We start from the raw sequence: 23,566 nt of genomic DNA, 5'->3' as shown, positions 1-23,566 counted from the left end.
AATGCCCTGACTCCAGAGGATCAGCTGTTGTGTGCTGAGTAAACCCGAAAAAAACTGGATTGCCGTTGCTGTCTTTTTTTACAGGCAGAATAAAAGGTTAAAAGACCACTAAATGGCAAAGTATTCAGAGAGAGATGGAAACAATGCTGAAAGAGCAGCTAGTTTCTTTTTAAAGACTGCAGTGTCTTTACATGTCACAAACTACGCAAAGAACAAGAGTCAGAATAAGATTTCATTAGAAGGAAGTTTGAGAATAGAACAAACACAAAACCTTCACTGTGCAAGAAGTTACAGATCCATGTAAACCAGCGGAGAAGAACAAGATCAGAAAACAAACTGCAGACACCAGTGGACAGGCTGCAGGGGAGGTGGTGAGGGGAGTTGTTGGAACAAAATAGACGAGATTACATACATCGTTCCCTTTCAGGTCCTCTGAGTGGTTGAGTCTGCCGGCCTTGCTATTGCGGGTTCGCTGAGCGACTTCTCCATTGTGCCGGGTTGCAGGACTGTGCGGACCAGGGAAAAGTGGTGTCCCCGATGGTTTCTGTCCATCACTTCTCTGCTTGGAGTTAAGTCTGTTGGAGCAGAACCAAAACACGCCCAGCTTAACGTTTTTGCTATTGTTTATTTTCTTTTAGGGACTCAAGAATTTTAAACAAGTGAAATGTTGTATGTCGTAGACTAAAAATTTTTACTGTATGTATGTATGGAATTACCAATTTGTTGACATGTTGGTAATTTATTGTGTTTTTGTTAGTAACGCCCCCCCCCCCCCCCCCCCCCCCCCCAATATTTAGGCAAATTAAAACTAAATGGATGGTTGTTCATAGGGCTCCAGTTTCTAAACATTGAAATGATTCATGCTTTACAGGGTTAAAATAAATTATTATCAGCCATTCTTTGACACATTTTTGCAAAACATATATGGAGAGAAATCTCTGGTGTAACACAAGTTAAATATAGGTGTCCTCAATTACCCCACGACCCTGAAATAGGATAAAGCGGTTCTGAAAATGGATGAATGAATGTTCTCAATTAGCTTTTTGAGGCCAATTTTAATTGTCTTTTTCTTTTCAAGTTCACAGACAGATGCCTCACTCCGCAACCAAACCTCATGCCGTGCGGAATTAGGTTTGACTTTGACTTTGGCCGGTAGGAAGGAGTCACCTTGTGCCTCTAACTACCATTTCTTTGTCTTGGCACACATCATTAACCCTGTAAGATGATCAAATTCTGAAATTCCAGTAATAATATCAACCCTTTAAAAAAGACTAAAAATAAGTTGCTTCTTTATCTTTTTTAAGTTGCTCTGTAAGCTGAAAGAGGCATTTCCCAAGACACAAAACAAGTTCAAAGTTTGGCTAACCTTGTTTTTATTTTCATCAAAGAGAACATGAGTGCAAAGTAAGATATCACAGGTATTTAATGGGGGTTATTATAAAACATGGTAAAGTGCTCCATTTGTCTCCTGATCTATCTGCTGAGGATGGAGTGTAAATGAGGGACACAGAGGAAAGTGTGTGTGTATGTGTGTGTGTGTGTGGCCCCTACCTGGTGGGGGATCTGGAGGCACTCCGTGCAGAGGACAAGGAAGCGCTTCGGGAGCTGCAGCAGCTGCCTTGATGCTGTGAACACCTGCTTGGGGTCTCACCTGGGGACCTGAAGGACCGTAGAAAATGGGCCATGTGCACACACACATACAATGCCATGCGTATGCACACATACAGCATCGGAAAATACGTGGCATAGTTACTTTCTCAGTGGTCTACATTGCAAATAAAATAGCTGACACTGCGAAACGCTTTAATTAAGCCCCAAGAAGGAATGCTGTAGTGCAAAAATATCAGAACTGGTGTGATTCGGTCATAGGCACAAGGCAGCAGGCAGAGTGCAGTAGAAAATTACAGCAGTCCTGATATTCAGCACAACAGCATGACCTTGAGTGCAGCCGCAGTGCCACGGGTGGACTGGGGCCCACCAATTTTAATCAAGGCCCACCCAGGTGCTGTTCATCCAATAACCAGTCCAAAGAAAATCTTTCAGTGAAATGTTTTAAGCCAATCAGCGGTTTGCATCCCACATGTGGACTATTAAGCCCGCCTACAGGCTGCATCGTCACCAGGAAGTTGCTTGGCACCGGTATGCATAAAAGGTGCATAGTGGGCGGAGCTAAAGCACACTCCATACAATTGGCACAACCGATGCACTATGCCTTTGTCTGACGTCTCATAACAACAATGACACCGTGCAAAACCACATGTTTGTCGTAAAACAGTAATTAAAAGCATTTTAATGCCAAAAACTTTAGAAAATAAGACATTATTCACTACGTTCACAAATTACTTATTGCTGTTGTTAGAACACAGTAATGCAGGCTTTATTTATGTCGCTGTTTTTATGATTTTAAAATGCAATTCAAATAACTTTTACTTGAGCCCTGTCAGGTTTTTATAAGCTTTACATAAATTTCTTTTATTGAGGAAGGTAGAGTTCCTGCCTTGAATGCAGCGTCAGCTGCAGAAAAACGCTGATCCTGATCCTGGCGGCGCTTATACTTGAGTGTGATATTGTTTTAATACAACAGTTCTACAAGCGCATTTTATTCGTCAACAGTAATAACCCTCCAAATATCCTTGGGGGTCAATATTACCCCATTCAATGATTATCATTCAAAAAACGAGTTATCTTCATTATTATTTTTGCTTCATATGTCATGACTTTTGCTAATGTGATGGGTACAATTGATTAAGCATAAAATTATCATCATGATATTTTTTTCAGTGCGCTCAACAATTTGATCCCAAACTGATCCCAAACCCGCAGTGTAAAACTCGTCTATGTGTGACGTTTTTTGGAAAACCAATGGAAGAAGCAGTATCAAAGGTGGAACCCCTTCCACACTCCTTCTCCCATTGATGGGACTTACTCTCTGAGCGAGAAGCCACTTGGATGAAAGATTTTCAAGATACACTAACTCTAAAACTGAAAATTTGACTTGACAGTGGCAATACAGGAAAGGTCACATCATCCTTTTACTTGTCCTTTGGTGTGCCTTGCGCACAAAAAGTTTGGGAACCACTTCCCTAGAGAACAAGGTCAAGGATCTCATTATCAAGGGGATTATTTATGTATTCAAAAAATAAACAAAGTGTCTGACACAAAATCTTGGTCAACAATTTTCAGAAAATATCCCTGGGGTCAGATTGACCCCAAGGGTCAAATGTGTTCATAATATTTGAAAATATAAGGAGGGTTAAGTGACAAGAGATTATGGTTTGTTTATTGAATCATTTATTTAGCTCGGCCAAAACAAATACTGTAGGTCCACAACTGGAAGGGAAAGATGTTTCCAGGCACATAAAAGGGTATCAGAATGCCTGTACAGTGATAATGTCTGTAAAAAGACCCAATGCCGTTGTTACTCTATATCAGCACTCATGGAATGTCTCGGCCAATCCAATTACATGGCCTGAACTAACTGTTTTTGTCCAACTGCATTTCTTTCAGTTTAAAAGAAGTGTCAAAATATCATGTGGTGCAACAGTCCGGCCACAACTCCTCTTTAAAAAACATGTTCAAAATTACTCTAAATCTATTCACATTTTTGCGCCCTATTTGAAATGGTTTCTAAGTGTTTTGTTGCGCTGTAGAAAATTTCAATGTATTTCTATTAATAAAATGCAGTGGAAAATCCTCATATGTCAATGACTCATATTCTAATCAGTTACAGGAAATAAGGCTGAACTCACAGGTTAGGCTAAAAACATCACTCATATATTTTGAGTTTGACATAATCAAGGTTAAATTTATACAGATCAGGTACATCTTCTACAACATCTACATTGTGTAACATATTTAACTAGTATACAGGATATCTGAATGTACCTTGAGTATTCCAGAATATGTTGAATTAAATATTTCTCACCTCTTTCTCTGTTTGGTCTTGTATTTGTGTTTGTTCTTCGGGCTGCCCGATCTGAAACAACAACCCCACATAAGATATGGATGAAGATGTTTTGGCAGGAAACGTAATGATACATTAATTTACATGGATTGCGTTGATGTTTGAAAAAAAACAATCAACAGACAGAAAGGAAAATACCACACTTCATTGAGAGCTCATTTTATGCATTTTGCCGTGATGCACACACACACACGCACGCACGCACACACGCACGCACGCACGCACGCACGCACGCACGCACGCACACACACACACACACACACACACACACACACACACACACACACACACACACACACACACACACACACACACACCTGTGTCTTCTCTTTTTTCTTGAGCCAGACATAGATCTACAAAAATAGAATACTGGTATTAGTCAGTGGCGACTGGTGCATTTTTCTCCAGAGGGAGCTACAACTCCAAAATAGACATACACCAAAAACAGGGTTTGTGTAGCTTTGATCAAATAAGTACAGACAATTGCAGTCACAGTCCTGCTTTAAAACTAAGTAAACGTATTGCCACAGAACTCCTAAACAAGCAAGAACAAATGTAGTACATACAATGAAGTGAGTAAGTGTGTATCAGGGTTATTATATGTTGGAAATGTAATTTGTTTTAATTTTTAATTTATTTATTTTTTAATCAAGCTAGTTTAACAAGTAATTAAATAAAAAAGGGGGTGAAAAAGAAAGTGGTAAATTAATATACATAATTTAAGACCTCGCAAAAAACAATTTAAGACCTAGTTTACAAAAAAAAAAAACATTGAAATCATCAAATTTAGTTAAGTGCTTTAAATTGATCATACCTGTCATCATCTATGTTGGGTCTGATCCTGACATTTGAAAAAGGAGGTGGGGAAAGCAGAATTATTAAATTTCTCTTTCTCCATTTTGCTTATCTTTCTATCTTCTCCAACTCCCACGGCTTCACCTGTCAATCAGTCACTTTATAACTTTATATACTGAGTGGCTGCATTCAATTCTGCGCAGCCACAGACTGTCTCTAAAAACACTGTCCATTGACTTCTATTAAAAAGGAGTTACTGTGCATATTCTAGTCCTCATTCTACTGTTAGCCCACAATTAGAGACAGCATATACAGTGATTTCCAAACTAGGATCCGAGGAGCCCAGCCACAGCTGGGGGGCCATGAAATAATTGAAAACAAACAAAACATTAATAATTTAGTATACTTACAAAAGTGTATAACTTCATATAGAAACTAATGCATCTATAAAACAGACATACTTTAGTCTGTCCACTGCGTTCAGTGTGAGTTTCGGTACTGCTTCTTTTCCTTTGGCGAAGCCTTGTGGAGTGCTACAGCACACTTCTGGAATGCACGTCAGGACACTGTCTGCATTGGACCTCCATTATCTATCAATAAAGCAAGAAATCACTGTCTGTCTGTCTGTCTGTGTGTGTGTGTGTGCGGACAATTTTATGAAATTTTAGAACTGACGACATCATCACGGTGGATTAAGCCTTTGCTGGCATTGATCACGTGGCATAGTTGGGCGGGATAGAGGCAGCCTGTGGGCGCAACAGTCTCGGTCAAGGGCAGCCTGTCCCAAGAGGAGGCGCCGCAGCGGCCCAGGGCTGGGGCGACATCCACGCGTGCGTGTATGTGTGTGTGACTAGCGGACGTGCACACAGCGGGCCGGGCTGGGGCTCTGTGTTGGGGTAGTAGAGCTGAGACAGGGGGGCTCAAGGGATGGTGCTTCATGGCCGCCCCGTGGCATCCTGGCTGGTAGAGCGCTATTGTGGCAAAAATATAATAATGTGGATTCTTCATATAATCGCGTATCTTTGCATTTTCTGTTTTTCTCAATCCTGTGCCTTACACTGACTGTTTTGCTCTTGCCTGCTGATGAAGACTGAAACCACAAGAACTTTGTCAATGCTGGGAAACTGGCATTTTCACTTCATAAGATGTTCCACAATCTGACCTGTGTTTTTGGGGGCCCCCCAAATAAACAACTTCTAAGACTACATAAACGCAAATACTTTAAAGGCAGCAGGAGAAAAATTCCTTAACAGCCCCAAGTGCCTGGAGTGGCTTCACTTTTTGTTTGCTTTGGGTGAACCGTGCGTGCGTGCTTGCGTGAGTGTGTGTGTGTGTTTAATTCAGAATTTAATTTGCATAAAAAATTAAGGGGCGGATTCACTAAAAGTTTAGGGGTATTAAAACATGTGCAAACATCACTCCACATGTTAATAAGGGGTACAAACCCCAGGGAATCATGACTGCGTGTCTTCTGCGCATCACAATGTGCCCACAATCCATTTAGCACGTTTCCCTCTGGTAAAGTAGGCGGATCTCATAAGGGGTGCAAAAAAATGGGAGGAGGAAATGCAAATAAATTAATGCAGTGAGCACAATGCAATTCATCAAATCTGGAACTCTTTGCGGTGATTGTTTTTGGCAACCGACCACTGGGTTACCAGCGCCCTCTGCTGGTCCAAACAAATATCTGGCGTAAATACAGGGCAGACTGTTTTTTTTTTTTTTTTTAAAAAGTCCAATTGTTAAGGCACAAAATGCATTTTCAGTTGCACTTTTAAAAAGAAAAAGAACTATTATGCAGTTTTGCATTGTTTACTATAGAACTAGAATTTAAATTAATAGGCTTCTTCTTCATTTGTATTATTCCTTATTTATTTCATTCAAGATTTATTTTTAGTTAAATTGCATTGTTTTGAATACTTTATCAAGGGATTCTTTTGACAATGAAAAATAAAAGGAAAATAGTACAGTATTTTCTAGTTTTCTTCCCCCAAAAAAATAAAGGAATATTTTTCAACAATCATTTGTCTGCAGTCCCATTTTGTAAAATAAATCGTGAGAGAATCGTATCGTGAACCACCACACACCCTCTAGCAGGGTGTGTGGTGGAGAGAAAAGCAGCTGGAGTCCGGTGTGGCTCCCTGTAAATCCTCTGTGCGGAGCAGAGAGTCACTGTGCAAGGAGCTCTGTGAATGTCGCTCCAGATGCACAGCTCCAGGAAGCTCCTGTGTCTTCCTCTACATGCTTTGACCATCAAACTCTTGTGACGAGTTGATGGCAGGAGCATGAATTTACGCAGCGAAGGAACAATGTTCACATCTGAGAGTGTGTGACACAGCGCTGAAGGAGCTCAGAAGAAACTGATGGAACAGACACATTAGATTATGGGGGAAAATAACGTGAGGGTTAAAAGTCCATTAAACAGCAGAAATTACTTTCTTCAAATATAATTTTGAGCTTCTGTACACTCACCTCTCCACGTTAAACAAGCAAAATGTTCATTTAAATAGGGCGGTCTCAACCACATCTATACTCGCACAAATAAGTGCCACAATGTTAGTGAATTCCCCCCAGCATGTGAAGAAACAGCGCTACCAAAGGATTTGGGGACGCACCTGGTTTACCCTTTATTTCAGATCTTAGTGAATCAGCCCCTAAGTGTTTACAAGGTCAGATTAAAGAGGATTTAACTTTTATTCTGAATTAAAGAGGAATTGAAGCTCCCATGTAAACTATCCATGAAAAAGCTACTTAACCTCCCACTTTTCTATAGCAAGACATACTTCCTACGGGCACTGCACTAGTGTAAATAAAGACTGCTTTACCCACTTTTCCGTGTCTGCCTGGTTCCCTGAATCTCGGTCCTACTGCCTATTCTAACTGGTCGTGACACATCTGACGTCATGATGTCTTTGACTTCTCTAGAATGTTTTGTTAGTTTAAGGTTACCAAAAAACTATTATTTTTCTTCAAACCATAGTATCAGGTTGGAAGTGGAGTGGTTGCCTAATTGTTACGGAAGCAGACTTGAAACAGGTGGGTGGCTGGTTTGCTACACCATGGGTCAGTGCTCTGTGCCCTTGAGCAAAGCCCTTTACCCTAACTGCTCCTCTGTGCTGCAGTCTCAAGGGGACAGAAGGAAAGGAAAATAGAAGATAATATCAGATTTGAAAGGAGCAGTATTTTTTCTTTTGGATTGTACAAATTATTGAGTTGGAAAACTGAAATCTTTAAGATTGACTAATGTAACACAATTTAATCAATTGTGTTGGGGGAGTTAAGGGAATGCAGGTCATGGATGAGTGTGGATGAATGAGAGAAAGAAGAGTAAAGCGGGGCAGTAACCGCTATTTTTTCTTGTGTATGTTATTAGAGCAACAGAAAAAGGAGGGGGAGAAGATTGAGGTGGAGAGAACGAAGGCCAGTTCTGAATTGATTATTTTCTTCTTTAATATTCCAATGCGTTGCAATATATCTTGTGATGAGCTTTTTGTCCTTTTGTCTCATTTACAATACTTTTTAGTCTCTTAATGGCTTTAGAATCTCAATTTCTTCCATCCACTTCATAATCCTTTGCATTTTTATCCCTTCTTTTAGTGTCTTTTTGAAATTTGCTTTAGTAAATATTTGTTTTCCATATTATTTACCTTTTAATTTCCCTTACTCCTTTCTCATTGTCAGGAAAACCCATTCTGTTTTCTTTAAATTTTACATTGGAACATTAACATTTACATTTCTCTCTTTTTTTCACTTTTGTTTTCCTTCTACATATTCTTACCTACCATTCCCCATCATTATTTCTTCATTAATGTTGGTTTCAAAATCAATTCTCAGGGACAGCAAATGACAACTTTCAGGGCAATCTTAAACAATTTCTCTTGTTTCTGAGCCAGTGAGGAAGTGGGTCAGCTGGCAGAAAAAGTTGTCTTATTAACTAATGGTTGGCGGGTCAATTAGAGGCTCTGCCTGTCAATGGAACTACAGTATGTGTCCTTGAGCAACATTCAAAGTTTACTCCAAGTTGCTCCAGATGCAGTCAAATGATATACAGTATAAGGTACAGTCACCATTTCTCCCCAATGCTTTGTTTTGCTTTGTCTTTACTACTTTTTTCATCCCACTGATACTTATGTGACGGTGTTTTTGAAGTTTTTAAGGATAGAAAACATTCATTTTCCTATGTGTCCTTGAGAATTAGCTGAATTGGTTGCATTTCTGGTTACTGATTTTTTTTTTTTAAATGTGAAAAAAAAAGAAAAAAAGAAAACCCTGACAAGTCAAAACATCTTTCCTCACCCAATAATGACTTTAAATAGTAACAAAACACTTGCTTTCTTCTGAAATGTCATTAAGGGGGGAATTCACAAAATGCCTTATCGTGTCTTAATATGGGCGTTACTCCTGAAGCAAATAAGACACACCCATTCAGGAAGCCGGCGTTCAACCCATAGAGGGCAGTCACTCTGACATAAGTTAAAATACTTTGACGAAAATGTTAAAAGTTGAACTAGGATCAATTAACAGCACTGCTTAATACCCAAATGCATATGTATTCAGCAGAAAAAAAGTGGTTTTTGGGTTTATTTACTGTTTAGATGTCACCAAAGACATCTTTGGTGACATCTTGGTCTCGAGGCCAAGACCGGTCTCGAGACCAAATTATAAAGGTCTCGGACTCGGAAGTATTTTGACTCGGTCTTGTCTCGGACTCAGGATTTTCCCTCAAGACCGTTCGAGACCAGCACTAATTCCTGATATTTTTAAACTTTTTTATAATGTGATAATAACAAGGAAAAGAACGGGATAAAACAATCCTTTATTCATTCTTTAATCCACCCCGTATAATGACCGCAACCTTCCTTGACGTGACTGTGTGTGTGCATGTGTGTGTGTGTGTGTGTGTGTGTGTGTGTGTGTGTGTGTGTGTGTGTGTGTGTGTGTGTGTGTGTGTGTGTGTGTGTGTGTGTGTGTGTGTGTGTGTGTGTGTGTGTGTGTGTGGCTATGGTTTCAGTTTTGACCGCCAAGAGGAAGGGAGATAGGAACTAATCACCGGTAAAAATACCAGTAAAACTCTGGGAAACAACACCAGGAATAAATATTAGCTCCCTGGTAAATATAGTAGCTCTAATAACAGGTAAAACGATAAACTACGGGGACGCATTACCTCCACCTCTGGGTCCTAGTGCCTCCCGTCCGGTGAAACCTGTTCAGTTTACCGAGGTACGTGTGTGTCCGTGTGAAAGTCCGCATGTTTATGCCTCTGTCCATCCAGTCTTTTCATTATATCTATATCTTTTAAGGCTTTTATTACATAGTGTCGGCTGTAGTCCAGGCCGCCGCCATCTTGGATTATGTCGTCACCAGCGCGTCATTGCCTGGACTCAAATAACTGTAAAGTGGTCTTATATTAGTCTATTTTCTTTTTAAAGTGGTGTTTTTTTTGTGGCTTTAGACTCCAATTACATATTAGTATATAATATCTTCCCTACAATATAAATAGGTTCACAATACAAATATTTTTTTTTTATAGTTTCTGTTTCCACTGAATCCAGAATAATAATAATCTTCCTCAACAAGAACTGTTGGAATCAGAATCGTTACAATCCAAACGATGCCAAACCCTAGCAAAGAGGAAACACTCTGCGGTGTGTAGGTGACCAGCCTTGGCAGAAATGCTTTTAAACACTTGCTGTTAGCGATGTAACGATTAATCGTAAGGCAGTTAAAAATCGATTCAAAGGTATCACGATTGACATCGATACTTTGAAAATTGAATCGCAGTACTTTTTTTAAACAGCAGAGGGCGCTATATATTTATCCCTTCTCTTGTCCAGCAGTGTACCGGCGGTCGGAATCTGCTACTATTTTCTTTCTGGCCGCCTTCTACTCTTGAACATGTTAATGTTACATAAATGATTCCTTACCCCTTTAGCACCGAAAGAATATCTGTAATATTACGTGAATATCTGTAAAAGTCACGTTTTTCTATTAGCTCTGTCTGCTAGCATAGCATCTCTTCTTCACTGCTAGATTAGCTGCATGCCAACCGACCACTGGGTTACCAGCGCCCTCTGCTGGTCCAAACAAATATCTGACGTAAATCAGTGCAGACATTTTTTTTTTAAAGTCCAATTGTTAAGGCACAACATACATTTTCAGTTGCACTTTTAAAAAGAAAAAGAACTATTATGTAGTTTTGCATTGTTTACTATAGAACCAGAATTTAAATTAATAAGCTTCTTCATTTGTATTATTCCTTTATTTATTTCATTCAAGATTTATTTTTAGTTAAATTGCATTGTTTTGAATAATTTATCAAGGGATTCTTTTGACAATTAAAAATAAAAGGAAAATAATACAGTATTTTCTAATATTTTTCAGTCATCATTTGACTACAGTCCCATTTTGTAAAATAAATTGTGAGTGAATCGTATCGTGAACCCAGTATCGTGAATCGAATCATATCGGGAGTTGAGTGAATCGTTACATCTCTACTTGCTGTACATTCAGCTGACATAAAAATCTTCTTTTCAAATATGTAGAATAATTGTGAATTTATCAGTAGCAGAAGTAGTTTTAATATTTTAGTTAATTTTTTGCAGGCACCTTTTTTCTCCGTCAAATGTATTTAAAAGAAACTAAAATTAAAGGGAGAATGTTATTTAACTGTCAAACCTTGTCATAATTTTATTTATTTATATATTTTTTTAAATTAAAAAAAAAAATGTTTATGGTCTTGGTCTCGGCTTGTCTCGGTCTCGGCTCCCAGAAGTCTTGGTCTTCTCTTGGTCTCGGTGCATTCTGGTCTCGGGTAAGTCTTGGTCTCGGATAGTGTGGTCTGGACAACACTACCGAAGACACACAAGCATGCACACAAAAACAGTGCACTGTGAAACACACGCTCACCTGTCTCGTTTGTGTTTCTTTCCGCTCTTTTTCTTCTTCTCTCTCCGCATGGGTGAGGAGCTACTAAACCTGTGGAAAGGAGAGAAGTATTCAGTCTTGATGCGGAAGTCCCTTCACTAATTCTTCTCAGTATTTTTTTTATTTTTTTTGGATCCCTATTATTCATTAAAAAAAAGCTAATAACTATTATTCCTGGGGTCCATACAAGTCAACATTACATCATAAGGGTCAATTTAAACAAAACATAATAAAACACATGAAAATCAAAACAATATACAAAACAATTAACAATGAGTATTGTATTACATAGTCATTTTTTTGTCAAAAATGATTAGATTGGAAACATTTTAGCACTAATCTAAAGCCCTGAGGGAATGTCACCTTACAGAAGGTATCAATGGTCCACCTCCTTTCCTTCTTTAAAATCAGTCTCCAAAAATTTTTTTTTTAAATCCTCAAAAATGCTGTTTTTGCACCAAAAATCGACTGGCCAATTTTTTTTTCATTACCTGGAATCCCCCCATTAGTACCAATGTTTTTGGTGTGAGAACTGTTGGTGGGTATTGCATTAAAAGACCTACACCACTCTACACACACAAACAGACAGACAGACAGACAGACTGTCTTTCCACTCACACTTTACATTTGTATTTGAAGAATACCAGAAATCAGTGCTAATCTTGACGGAAAATCCCAAGTCCGGGCAGTCCCAGACCGAGACAAGATTGAGTAAAAAGGATTTCAAGTCCGGTACAAGACCAAGACCTTTAAAATGTGGTCCTGTGCTACAACACTTCTCAAGGCATTAATCGTACCAAACAAATAACCACCTACAGAATGCATTGACAATCAAAGGTGACTTCTGTTACTTGCTTGGTTAAATCATTCATATCTTTCTATCACTGCTTTTTTATCTCCTCAGAAGAAGAAAAAGAAAAAATTGAGACCATGTCCTGTTAATCCTTCCCTACTCTCAGTCCCTTTTTTTTGCAGTTATCACCTCAACAATAATTAGAGCGTTTCAGCCAAACACTGTAACTATTCTTTCAGTGAGAACAATAAATCAGGTAAAAACGGAGGGAAAACTCTTAGCACTTTTTTACTAGTAGAAGCGCCGAGAGGCTGCACGCCCGCGGCCCCAGCGGCTGGATATCCTTTACCCCCTCTTCGCCCAGCCCCTGTCCCCTTCACCCCGCCCCCCGACCCACCATCCACCCACACCTGCCCACATGCTATGTTTGGTGACTGTTTTTCTTTTTGTCTCGTGCCAAGGTGTTTTTTTCTACTGCACGCCACTCCCCATAGGGAATTCAGTCTAATTCAATCCTGCCTTTCTCCGTCACCCCCTCCCTCTCCTCCTGTTCTCATCTCACCTCTCATCTAAACATGATGGCGCTGAAAACGGCAGCCGCGGTGTGTTGATGTGTTTCTTTCCGCTGCAACTACCAAGTTAAATTCTTTGTACTGTTCTAAACTGTACCTGGCGAATAAAAACCATTCTGATTCTGATTCTGATTAGCAGATGCTGCTTAGACTCACCGACTTCTCCGGCGGCCAGATTTCTTCTTCTTTCTCTTCTTTGGCCGAGGGGATGGAGAGCTGCTTGATTTCCTCTTCACTCTGGATTGGCTGTAGATGAAGGGAAGCGGATGGAGGACAAGACAGACACCATTACCCATGATTGTTATAAATGTATATATTTTTTTCTTTTCAGTTTAGTCATTTGCTGCAGTGCTAATAACAAGACAATTATTTTGTGTAATTCACACAGTGTAAATGCTAAATCTCACTTGTAAAGTGACTAATGAAAACATAAAGGGGCGGATTCACTAAGATCTGAAATGAAGAGTGGTAAACCAGGTGCGTCCCTAAATCCTTGGTGACGCAGTTTCCACACCTGCTGCGAGGAATTCACTAAGATTGTGGCAATGATTAGCGCGCGTGCAGACGTGGTGGAGACCGCCCTAATCAAATGAGAATTTTGCTCATTCAATGTGGAGAGGTGAGGCGTACAGAAGCACACAATGACATTTAAGGAAGTTAAACTAGAGGCAGATGGACTTCTCGGTCTGCTGCACAAACATTTAATAATGTAGAAAAGTAAATAAACAAATAAAGGCAGATTTGGACAGAAACCATTCTATTGATCTGAGTTAATGCAGCAACAGTCTGTCAACCAGTCTGCACCATTTGAAGATGATCTACTGAGCATCATCAAGCAGGTCTGAGCAGGGCTGTGTGACGCACACTCTCATATGTGAACATTGCACCATCACTGCGTAAATTAAGCTCACAGGAGCTGTGTGCGCCTGAAGCAACATCCATATTCCCTTGGGTTTGCACGGCTTATTAGCGCGCAGAGTGACGTTTGTACACGTTTTAATACCCCTAAACCTTTAGTGAATCCGCCCCAAAGTTTTTTTGATATTTAAAATACCATTGTTTATTACTTTATATATTTTTTCACTTTTACCAGGTGCACACATAAAATACAAGTGTGGATGAAAGTGTAAATAAGTAAAGACCCAAGGCAGCCTACCTGTTGTCACTGTGATAATAATGATTATAGTTTCCATCTTCACAATCATCCACCTCTTGCTCCTGGTCGTACTGATCAGGTGGGTAGTGCAGGTGTTTAACCCTGAAAACAAACATACAGACTTTTAGCAGCTGGAGCTCCTGATGTTCCAAACTTTTTCAGTCGGTGTTTCTGTAGCAAACCCTGCATGAAACAGGCATCTAATTGAATCCATTAGCGAGTTACAGCCAGCTCAATGAGGATATAAAGTCTCAATATTGTTTCAAGAACAATAATAATGCTTGGACTATGCCTGGGCCCATCAATTGAAAAACCATAACCTCTTGTCAGAAGCACTTTGTTTAACTGCAACAGGTAAGCAGGTGAAAGGTTAGGGGATTAAAAAAACAATCTTAAAATGACTCTTATTGGCCCCCAATTAACCCAATCTTACAGATTAACTTAATTTTGCATTTTGGTTTACATGAGTAAGTGTTGTTGATTGATTCTTGACCAACTCTCGATATTTTAGTCAAATAATTAAAATGTGGCACGAGCGACTGTTCTCTATGGGTTGAAACCTGGCTACTACAATCATATTTTGCTATTGGCTGAGAAATTTAGTTTGTGATGTTTTAGTGATTTCTTACTTTAAGAACCACCACTGTTGGTGCTCCTGCTATAAAAACAAGGCCTCTGCAGTCTGTAACAAGTAGGTTGGATTGAGATAATTGTGAATAGAGAGGTATAGTAGTTACAATAAATTGTTTATAGTATAGACTGGATGTATCTTAAATGCTCTAGAAGCCCCACTCATAATCAAGGCATTTCATGAATGTCCACCCTAGACGCACGTCTTTAGTTACTCTTTAAACATCACATAAGGCATGATGATTATTTGGGCTAAAGCTATTAGAGCCAAATCTCAATGTTAGATTGAGGAGCCTTAAATACATGGGGGCGACATGGCTCAGTGGTAGAGTGGCTACATTGTAGCTTACCACCACTAGTATGACTGATGTCAGTGACTCGTGTGAATGAATAATGGTTTCTGTACGCACTTTGAGTCTCCTTGAAAAAAGCTAAATCAAAGCCATTATTATCATTAATATTAATATTATACACGAGGGAAACAAAAAGAGGAGGAGAAAAATAAAAAGGACAGGGTAAGTTTACAAAAACAAAATGCATCGTAGGTTCCCAAAGTGGGGTATGGGTACCCCAAAAGGTATGCAAATTGTCATTGGGGATACGTGAATAAAAATTCAAAATTGGAATCTAGAATATAAATAGAAAAGCAGATGTGCCTCGATACCGTCGTGGTGATGTCACGGTTTAAAATAATGAGCCGTTGCGCTTAAAATTTAGTTTTTTGGTAGGCTGTAGCGGACATTTTCAGAGTAAACTACAAGTACTATAATGCATTGCAGCATCGTCATAGGTTACAGGCAGTTGAGCCAATGGCGTGCAGTGCAAGGTCGGAGGGGAAAGGAAACATGGTGGATGGCTGCAGCAGCAGAGCGACGTAGAAACGGAAGAGTTTGAAGAACTTGTGTATGATGCAGCGGCTACAAGTCAGAGGAGTGGAAACATTTGGGTTTCACCGCATCAACAAAATCATTAAGGACGATATGTAAAAACTGCTAGTGTACCGTGCGCTACTCATCTGGAAATACGGACAACATGAGCAGCCACTTAATAACCTGGCATTCCAAAAAGTTAAGAATTGCGTCAAACAAACAATTCAGTCAGAACAGCTCAAGAAATAACAGGAGAAGTTGCGTAGGTACACCCGTATATCTGTTGTTGTTGTGGGATTAGTAGGGTTGTCAATTATAACCAAATGAGGATGTGTTTAAAGGTTGGCTGTACAAAGAGATGTACATACGGTACTCTGTACTCTGTAGTGTTGGAGAGGGGTTTTATTTGTGAGTGCAAAGTAAAATAGTGTGTGCGATTTCTCTGATTTAATTCTATGGGAGATGCACATGATAAATTGGTAAATAAAATTTGCCAATGCTCGCTGGACTTTAGCAAATGGATAATAAATGTCCCAGAGCATACCCTGTCCTTAGATCCTCCTTTGACAAAGTAAAACAAAAAAAATCCAGTGGGAAAATTAATTACACATAAACATGTACATCCAACATACGACCATAGAGAAGAGACACAGGAAACAGGTGGGTTTTACACCAAAGGCACCCCTCAGCAGATTCTTCTCATACCTGTGGCGCCAATGGAGCGCGCAATGTAACAGCCTCATGCACTTCCCCACATACTTTTGTTTTGCTTTTCCTTATTTACGTAAGGTGCGCATTAGGTTATAAACACGTGGTGAAAATATCAGCATTTATAATCTTTTCCTGTACGTTATAGTAGTAGTAGTAGTAGTAGTAGTAGTAGTAGTAGTAGTAGTAGTAGTAGTAGTACAGGGCTCTCAAGTTTTGAACAGTCCATCTTACCGAGCAATACCAAACAAATAAAGGATATAACAGAGCACTTTAGTGCAAGGTTAAAATGAACTACATTTCTATCCACTGAGATTAACTGGTTTTTCCCTGAAGCACATTCAGCTTTACAGAGGGCACAGTTGGCATCTGATAAGACTGGTAATCGATTTTCAGTGGAGACTTAGAGCCCTGTACAAATGAAGCAGCCTAATGGAGCTACTTCCAGAGATCCTGTGTATTTATTTTAGCAGAGACGTCTTTAACATACAGGGCCATTGCTCCTTGACACAGGATGAGATATCACAAGATTACACATGAATTTAAACAAATGATTCACACACAGGTGGAGACTGAAAGAAGACAAGCTCAGTGGATCAAACTCCAGTTTGGTTAAACAGTCACGTGAACGGCAAGTAAATAAATAACACACAGTGGCCAGGACGGGAAGATGGTGAGCGGTGCATCTAAAGAGCGGCCCCCAAAACACTTCCCCATAAAAAAACGTCCTTTTCCTCACGGTGATGGCGTTTCAACCCGATTCTGTCCATATCCGCATTCGACGGTAGAGTCCGGTTTCATGAGCTGATTCTGTGATTCCGTCTGCGATTATTTAACGTGGATTTTATAGGGCCCTAGCGTAGTTGTTGTTAGCACACTCAACTGAGGGGTAACTGAGACTCGCTGATTGGCCAGCAGCCCAGGAAGGTGGTTCTTGGTGATTCTGGCAGGTCAACATATAGTATATATATCACTCAAATGATTAAGACAGAAGAAAAAAACCTCCGTATCTGAGGTTAGGTTATCGTAGTAGTGAAAACCTCAATATCGATGCAATTAAGGTATATCGTCCAGCATTAGCTGGATGGCATTCGGTAGGTATATGCAGTGGAACATGACTAGAAAAAATGTAATTTGGAAATAAGTCCTAAAGTCTGCAATTTTGGCACCTTTTCCCAATTTTTGACCAAACCACACCGCCTTCTCACATTAGATTTAGGATTTATGTTCTTGACAAGTTGGAAACGTGTTATTTTGAAAATGGTGAGTTTTTACCGCATTTCCAGGCCTACAGGGAATGCTAAAGTTCCATCAATTTTAAAACTGGAAATGTTTGAATAACTCAGCTGAAACTCATTCAATCAAAAGCCAAAGTCATGTGCAGAACGGAAAACACGTTGGCTTAGTTTCCATTGGTGCTGATGGCCTGGCTGGTCTTGCAAGTTCGGGGCAGCACAGTTCTCAATAGCGGCACAGTTCTCAATAGCGGCTCTTGCAAGCACATCGATCATGGATACACTGGGATGCCTTAGGCTTTGGGATAAGCTTGTATTGGGACTAACCTTAGACATGTTGATCGCAACTATCAGTTCTAGGCGTAAGCACTCACGCTCTCCTTTTGTTCACAGCCACTATCATTATACTTAAGCAGGGTGTTGCATCAGCCTCTTTAATCTCTCCACAATTGTCACCAGACAAGTAGTAGTAGCATCACATTATACTTTCAGTGCAACCAAGGTAGCCTAATGTCAGTAACTCCTTCAAATATCCCAACCTAACTCCCTGTTACCTGTTCCCTTTCCCCCTCAGCAGGATGTAACCCTGCCCTCTCTTTTTATGTTGTTCCCTATGACAAAGTTTTGCTAATATTTCCCTTTGTAAAAAAAAAACAAAAAAAAAACAATAGAATCTTGACATACAAGTGCCCTGGTTTTGACTGACGTGTACCTTCAAACTTTAGATGTCCTAATTGAATTGGTGACTATTTCTAGAGAAATATATCATTTTCAACAATTAGATGAAACATTTGTATTTTCACTGATATAGAAAAACAATACTGTAAACATGCAGCTGCACTAGATTCATTTAAGATAAAATAAAGAACATAAAAGATTTTTGGTGTGGTCCTATTTACCCTGGTTGCGTGTGAGAGTCATCTCTGGTGATAACCCCTTCTTTATCCATTAGCATTTGTCTGAAAGTGCTCACTTTCTGTCGAATCTCTTCCTCTGTGTACCTGAAAAATGAAGAAAATACAGTTAGAAAATGCATATACAGTATATTAAATATGAAGATGGTGCGAGCGTCAGTGCAGTGGATTCCCAAGCTCCTGTCCATAAGCCCACTTTTAAGAATCAGAAATACTTTATCTATCCCAGGGGAAAATTACTTTTTCATACAGCTGAACCAAACTTCTAAATTGAAAGGATGGTTTGGCAACAGCAGCAGCATCAATTGACCCTGCTGTCCATGCCATAACGCAGCCGGCAAAGAAAAGGAGGAAGCGGTGCGTGCGGAAAAACAAATGCGCTCACTGAATAATAAAATGGACTTGTTGAGGCTGGGGCTGAGTGCCTCCCTGCTACATTTAGGTCCTTTATCACCCAGTGACAAGTTCATTCATTTTTTTTATTGATTATAAGCAGTAGGCAATATGAGGAGGGATGGTGTCCCCCTTGTTAGCAAAGAGACCAAAATGCATCCCTTTGTCAACCTCTTTGTCTCTGTCAGGGCAGAGCAGGGTATGTTCTGCTTCCTGTTTATAGTCTGCTTCAACCATGCTTGCATTCACAGCTTTACACACTCGCTTTAGGCTTCGATTGGAATATCAAAAAAAGAAAACCTGGGGGAAATTTCGGCCAGTGAAACAAGGTTTTTGGAGGCATTCTTGGCTAAATTGAGGGCAAAACGGCCCATGGCCCTCACTAGTGTTATCAAATGAATGCTGAATTAGTTTTTTTGCTTTAGGATATGCAACCTTAAAAAAAAAGAAAAGAGTCAGACAGGAAGGTTGGAACTTTGGAACTCAGAGTATGAATCTCAGTTCATTTCACACAGACTCTGAATCCTTCAGCAAGTAACCCACTGATCTTTTCAAACTCTGAAAGTAAGACGTACAAAGGAGGCTTCTGAAACAACACCTCAGTCATGCCATACAAAGACAAAAACCATGGCCGCGAGACCGACCAGCTATACTGAGGTGGAATACAGCAAGGGACTGAACCGGAGATGATGGAATTGAACTATTTCTGGAATGCCCAGCATTGGAAGGAGCGGTCTAAGCAACTGGAGCAAACCAAAGGGGAGCTTGTATGCAAAAATCCCAGAAAGAAGTGTTCAAAATGAAGGAAAGGAGACAAAGCAAGGGCTGGATCAGGTGGAGAAATACACCAACCCAGAAAGTCTCAGCATGGCCAAAATAGCAAGCAGATTCACGACAGCCGACGGCAGAAGAAAAAGAAAGTCTTTCAGAAGGATTCTGATGAACTGAAGGTAGCTTTCATCACTAACCAGGAAAATCTAACAAAAGAGCTGCAGATGAAGAATGAAGAGTCTCCAGGAAAAAAATAGCTCTTCTCATGCAGACCTTAGAAGCCAGCATAAGAATGAGGTCCTTAATCTAAATCAGCAGTGTTTGCTGCAGAACCAGAACAAGGCTTACACAGAAAAGATGGTTGAGCAGGAGTTATTCAAAAAGGTGATGGAGTGGGGTTTACAAAGAAGCAGCAGAACTTCCAGCAGAAGGAAGTTTACCATCAGAACACCTCCCCAGTGTCTCTGCAGAACTTCACACTCAATCCATCATCCATGTCTGATTCGACATACACAGAAGAAGAGGAACAACATGACAGAAACCTCCCAGAAACACAAAAGCCATCATTCTGGTGGAGGACCAGATGACTCCTAAATTGGAAAAAACCAAGAGACAAGCAGAAACGATCACGATCTAGCCCTATCCTTCAAGATGACAACACTCTCAGGGTCTATCAGTCTACCTCCAAATATTTGGGAGAGGAGAAGATGGAATGGCTTGCCTGCAATTAATTAATTAATTATTTTTATTTTTATTATTATTATTATGGCTTGAATTTATGTTGTGCTTTTTTTGAGGAGACTCAAAGCGCCTTACAGAAACCATTGAAACTTGGACGTGCTGTTCCTGCATATACCTGTAAATGCAGAGAATGTCTGGATGGCACACTCGGCAAAGCTCAAGAAATGCTGTATAAATCATGTACATTCAAAAGTGGAAACAATCACCTGATAGGGGTCATCTATCTGTACATCAAACATCTAATCTTTTGCTGAAGTTTTCATGCCAACTGTTAAATAGTTTCAGTTTAAATTGTTCACTAATGATCGAAGACTTTTTGATCTCCCTCCAAAAACTATTTCTCCCTTTTGATGCTCTACATTTAATGAGAATTCTCTGACATAATTCTGTTCTTTGAAAATGACGTGTGTGTGTGTGTGTGTGTGCGTGCGTGCGTCCGTGCGTGTGTGTGTGTCTGTGTGTATGTGTGACAACCAACAACCCATGAACCACCCAAACAATCTAATTGGCTCCCAAAAACATGTCGACCAATAGGAACGCTCAAACCACAATAAAAACCAAAGCAAAAAAATTCAAATCATTGGATTTTGGTGCTGGCTGCTGAGTACCTTTATTTTTCTTCTCACCTTTATTTTCTTTGTAACCTCTAAAGTGTTTTGATTTCATTAGACATTAAAGCTGACACCCGGATCTATGTTTATGTATGATTCTTTTGAAATGCAAAAAAAATAGTCTTCTACTATGGTCTACTGCCGGTGGTCATTCATATAAATTAATGTATATAAGTCCCTCCTTCATCCTATAGACCCCTATACAAATGGAAACCATAACCGAGTGCGCCCAGCCAATAGGCTTCGACTTAGTGTTTTTGAGACTGCCAACCAAAGTGAATGCGGAACTGTGCAAGAAGACAAGGCCACGCGTCACAACAGCAAACACACACACACACACAAACAGCAGCAGCAGCAGCAGAATTGAAGCAGACTCTTGTCCAGAAGGCCTCCGTCGAACAGAAATCATGCTACTTTTCTTTTGTATATAAATTAATCCATAGTTTAAGGAGCATAGCGCTCTTTTCGTAGTATTGTGTAAAGTAGGTTTTTAACTCATTTGATTAATAAATGTTTATACCTTTTAAATTTGTCTGTGATTAATAACACAATAGAACATGGTTTGTTATGGAGAGTAGATAGTCTTGACAAGAGTTCACAACCCTGGATGACAAGTTATTTATAACCAACTAAGTGACTTAAGACACTTTAAACTCTATCTTAAGTGGCACTTCTGAACAAAAAATAATCTAATATTAATACTAATTAATATTATATTTCTTATTACTCCTTGTCAAAGCAATTCCCCCTACAGAGGGAAATAGTGGTCGAGGAGATGCGCCATCAGGAGGAAGCTGAAAGAAGTGCAAAGGCTGTCTCTCTTGCCAAGCAGGGTCAATGGACAAGATGGGAAGACCTGGAGAGGAGAAAGCTCAGCTGGAAGGAGTTCTGGGAAATGGAAGCAAGCAAAATCAGCTTCATCATTAGAGTCACCTATGATTGTGCTCCCATCTCCAAAAAACCTCCACCAATGGCATGGTGAGGACCTCCCTGTGCTCTTTGTCCAGCTCCAGCATCTCTCACCAGGAGGCACAACCAGGTCTTAAGAGTCTGGCAGCAGCAACTGAGAGCAAGAGGATTACAGATAACTCCTTAGCCTAAAAGCAATCAAGTCCTTCAATGCAACATCATTTATCCGAGAGAGACAGGAAAAGCCCAGCAATGTGCCTAGCAAACCAGAAATTGGACGATGATGATCAATATTGGCCAGCAACTGATTGTTCCACCTGAGATAGCGAGCACCACCCTAAGGCAAGGGTTGGTATTCTGCCCCCCCTCACTGAAGTCTGTTTACATCATAAGACTTACAGTCCAATGGGAGAAGTGAGCTGAAGATGCCTATGAATGCAAGAAATTGCGCTAGTCAGAACTGGCAGCACAAGCTCAACAATGAGGATGGAACACAAAAGTTTATCCAGTTGAAGTGGCGTCCAAACGTTTTTTGGATTTCTCCACCATTAGTTGTTGAAGAGCAATGCGGACAGATCATGCTTCATGCTCCTTCAGACAGACCTGACGCAGTAGAATATATTTGTATCAGGCTTTACATGCTCCGACTCTCAACCTCTGCTTAGAAGACGATTTAGTGCTCAGATGTATTGAAATACAGCCACTCCACAAGTCTGTGGACAAGTTGGCCCATTTTCTAGACAAGCGCCCAGTGTTTGCTCACGTCTTTACAACATCGTGTTTTGGTGTGAAAAGTATTTCAGCCAAAATGCACTTTTGAGTGATTTTCAGCACAAAACTTTTGGTGACCAAATTTTAGGTGCATCACTAGTAAAAAACTGACCTTAAAAAGCTGTAAATGGACTGATATGCAGATGTGGGGCAGTGAGGAGGTGACTTTGTGTGTTGATGGAAACTCATCAGTTGCAATTCATCAGAATACACTGAAATCTCCCTTAACACAAGCCGGAGTATAGCAACCCGCTTACTTGCGCGTTCTGATTGAGTCGTTTGAAGGGCACCCTCATCAGCCAATAGAGTGCGGCATATGGAGCGACCTTTACGTGGATTTTTCTTGGAAAATAGCAAAATTCTTGAAAGTGGCTAATACAGCAGTGCACTCGATATCCCGAAAAATACAGTAACTGTATTTGTCTCTATAACCCTATTTAGCATGTTTTGTACAAGTTTGGGATGTTTAATGGCCATTTTGAAATCAGGAAATCAGATGCCCAATCTATCCCTGGCTTAATCCATGCACACAGGCTGCCACACCAGAAGAGGGACAATAGAAATTGTATGAGCAGGGGTGTGTTGAGCCAAGCTAGCAAATTAAATTAAATATTTTAATATTTTAAGAATAAAAATATGAGTTGAGTCCATTCTGTGCTTTAACACTCCAACAGAATAGTCGTCACACATTTGTCGTGTGCCATCGTTGGAATGGAGCTGCTAAGTGTGGGTTTGTGCTCTCCTTTTCGTTGTCATAATTACACAAGCATCTGGCTGCCATGACATCAAGCTGGAAGTTCTGCCTTCTGC

General features: G+C 40.0%; 1 protein-coding gene across 3 annotated transcripts in view; it reads right to left on the bottom strand.

The window, feature by feature from the left end:
• Positions 1 to 23,566, bottom strand: part of srrm3 (serine/arginine repetitive matrix 3) — a 98,343-nt gene that overhangs the window by 24,119 nt on the left and 50,658 nt on the right. For all 3 annotated transcript variants that reach the window (XM_028466290.1, XM_028466289.1, XM_028466291.1), the window contains 8 exons: positions 18,546 to 18,647; positions 14,205 to 14,306; positions 13,205 to 13,294; positions 11,666 to 11,734; positions 4,282 to 4,317; positions 3,926 to 3,976; positions 1,552 to 1,659; positions 413 to 575 (listed from right to left, as the gene is read on the bottom strand). In XM_028466290.1, coding sequence (XP_028322091.1) covers positions 413 to 575; positions 1,552 to 1,659; positions 3,926 to 3,976; positions 4,282 to 4,317; positions 11,666 to 11,734; positions 13,205 to 13,294; positions 14,205 to 14,306; positions 18,546 to 18,647 — 721 coding nt within the window. The remainder of the gene's footprint in view (positions 1 to 412; positions 576 to 1,551; positions 1,660 to 3,925; positions 3,977 to 4,281; positions 4,318 to 11,665; positions 11,735 to 13,204; positions 13,295 to 14,204; positions 14,307 to 18,545; positions 18,648 to 23,566) is intronic.

This window comes from Gouania willdenowi, chromosome 14 (assembly GCF_900634775.1).
Source record: "Gouania willdenowi chromosome 14, fGouWil2.1, whole genome shotgun sequence".
In the NCBI taxonomy this organism is placed as follows: Eukaryota; Metazoa; Chordata; class Actinopteri; order Blenniiformes; family Gobiesocidae; genus Gouania; species Gouania willdenowi.
Note: the sequence above shows the minus strand (reverse complement) of the source record. Positions and strands in the feature narration are given on the sequence as shown.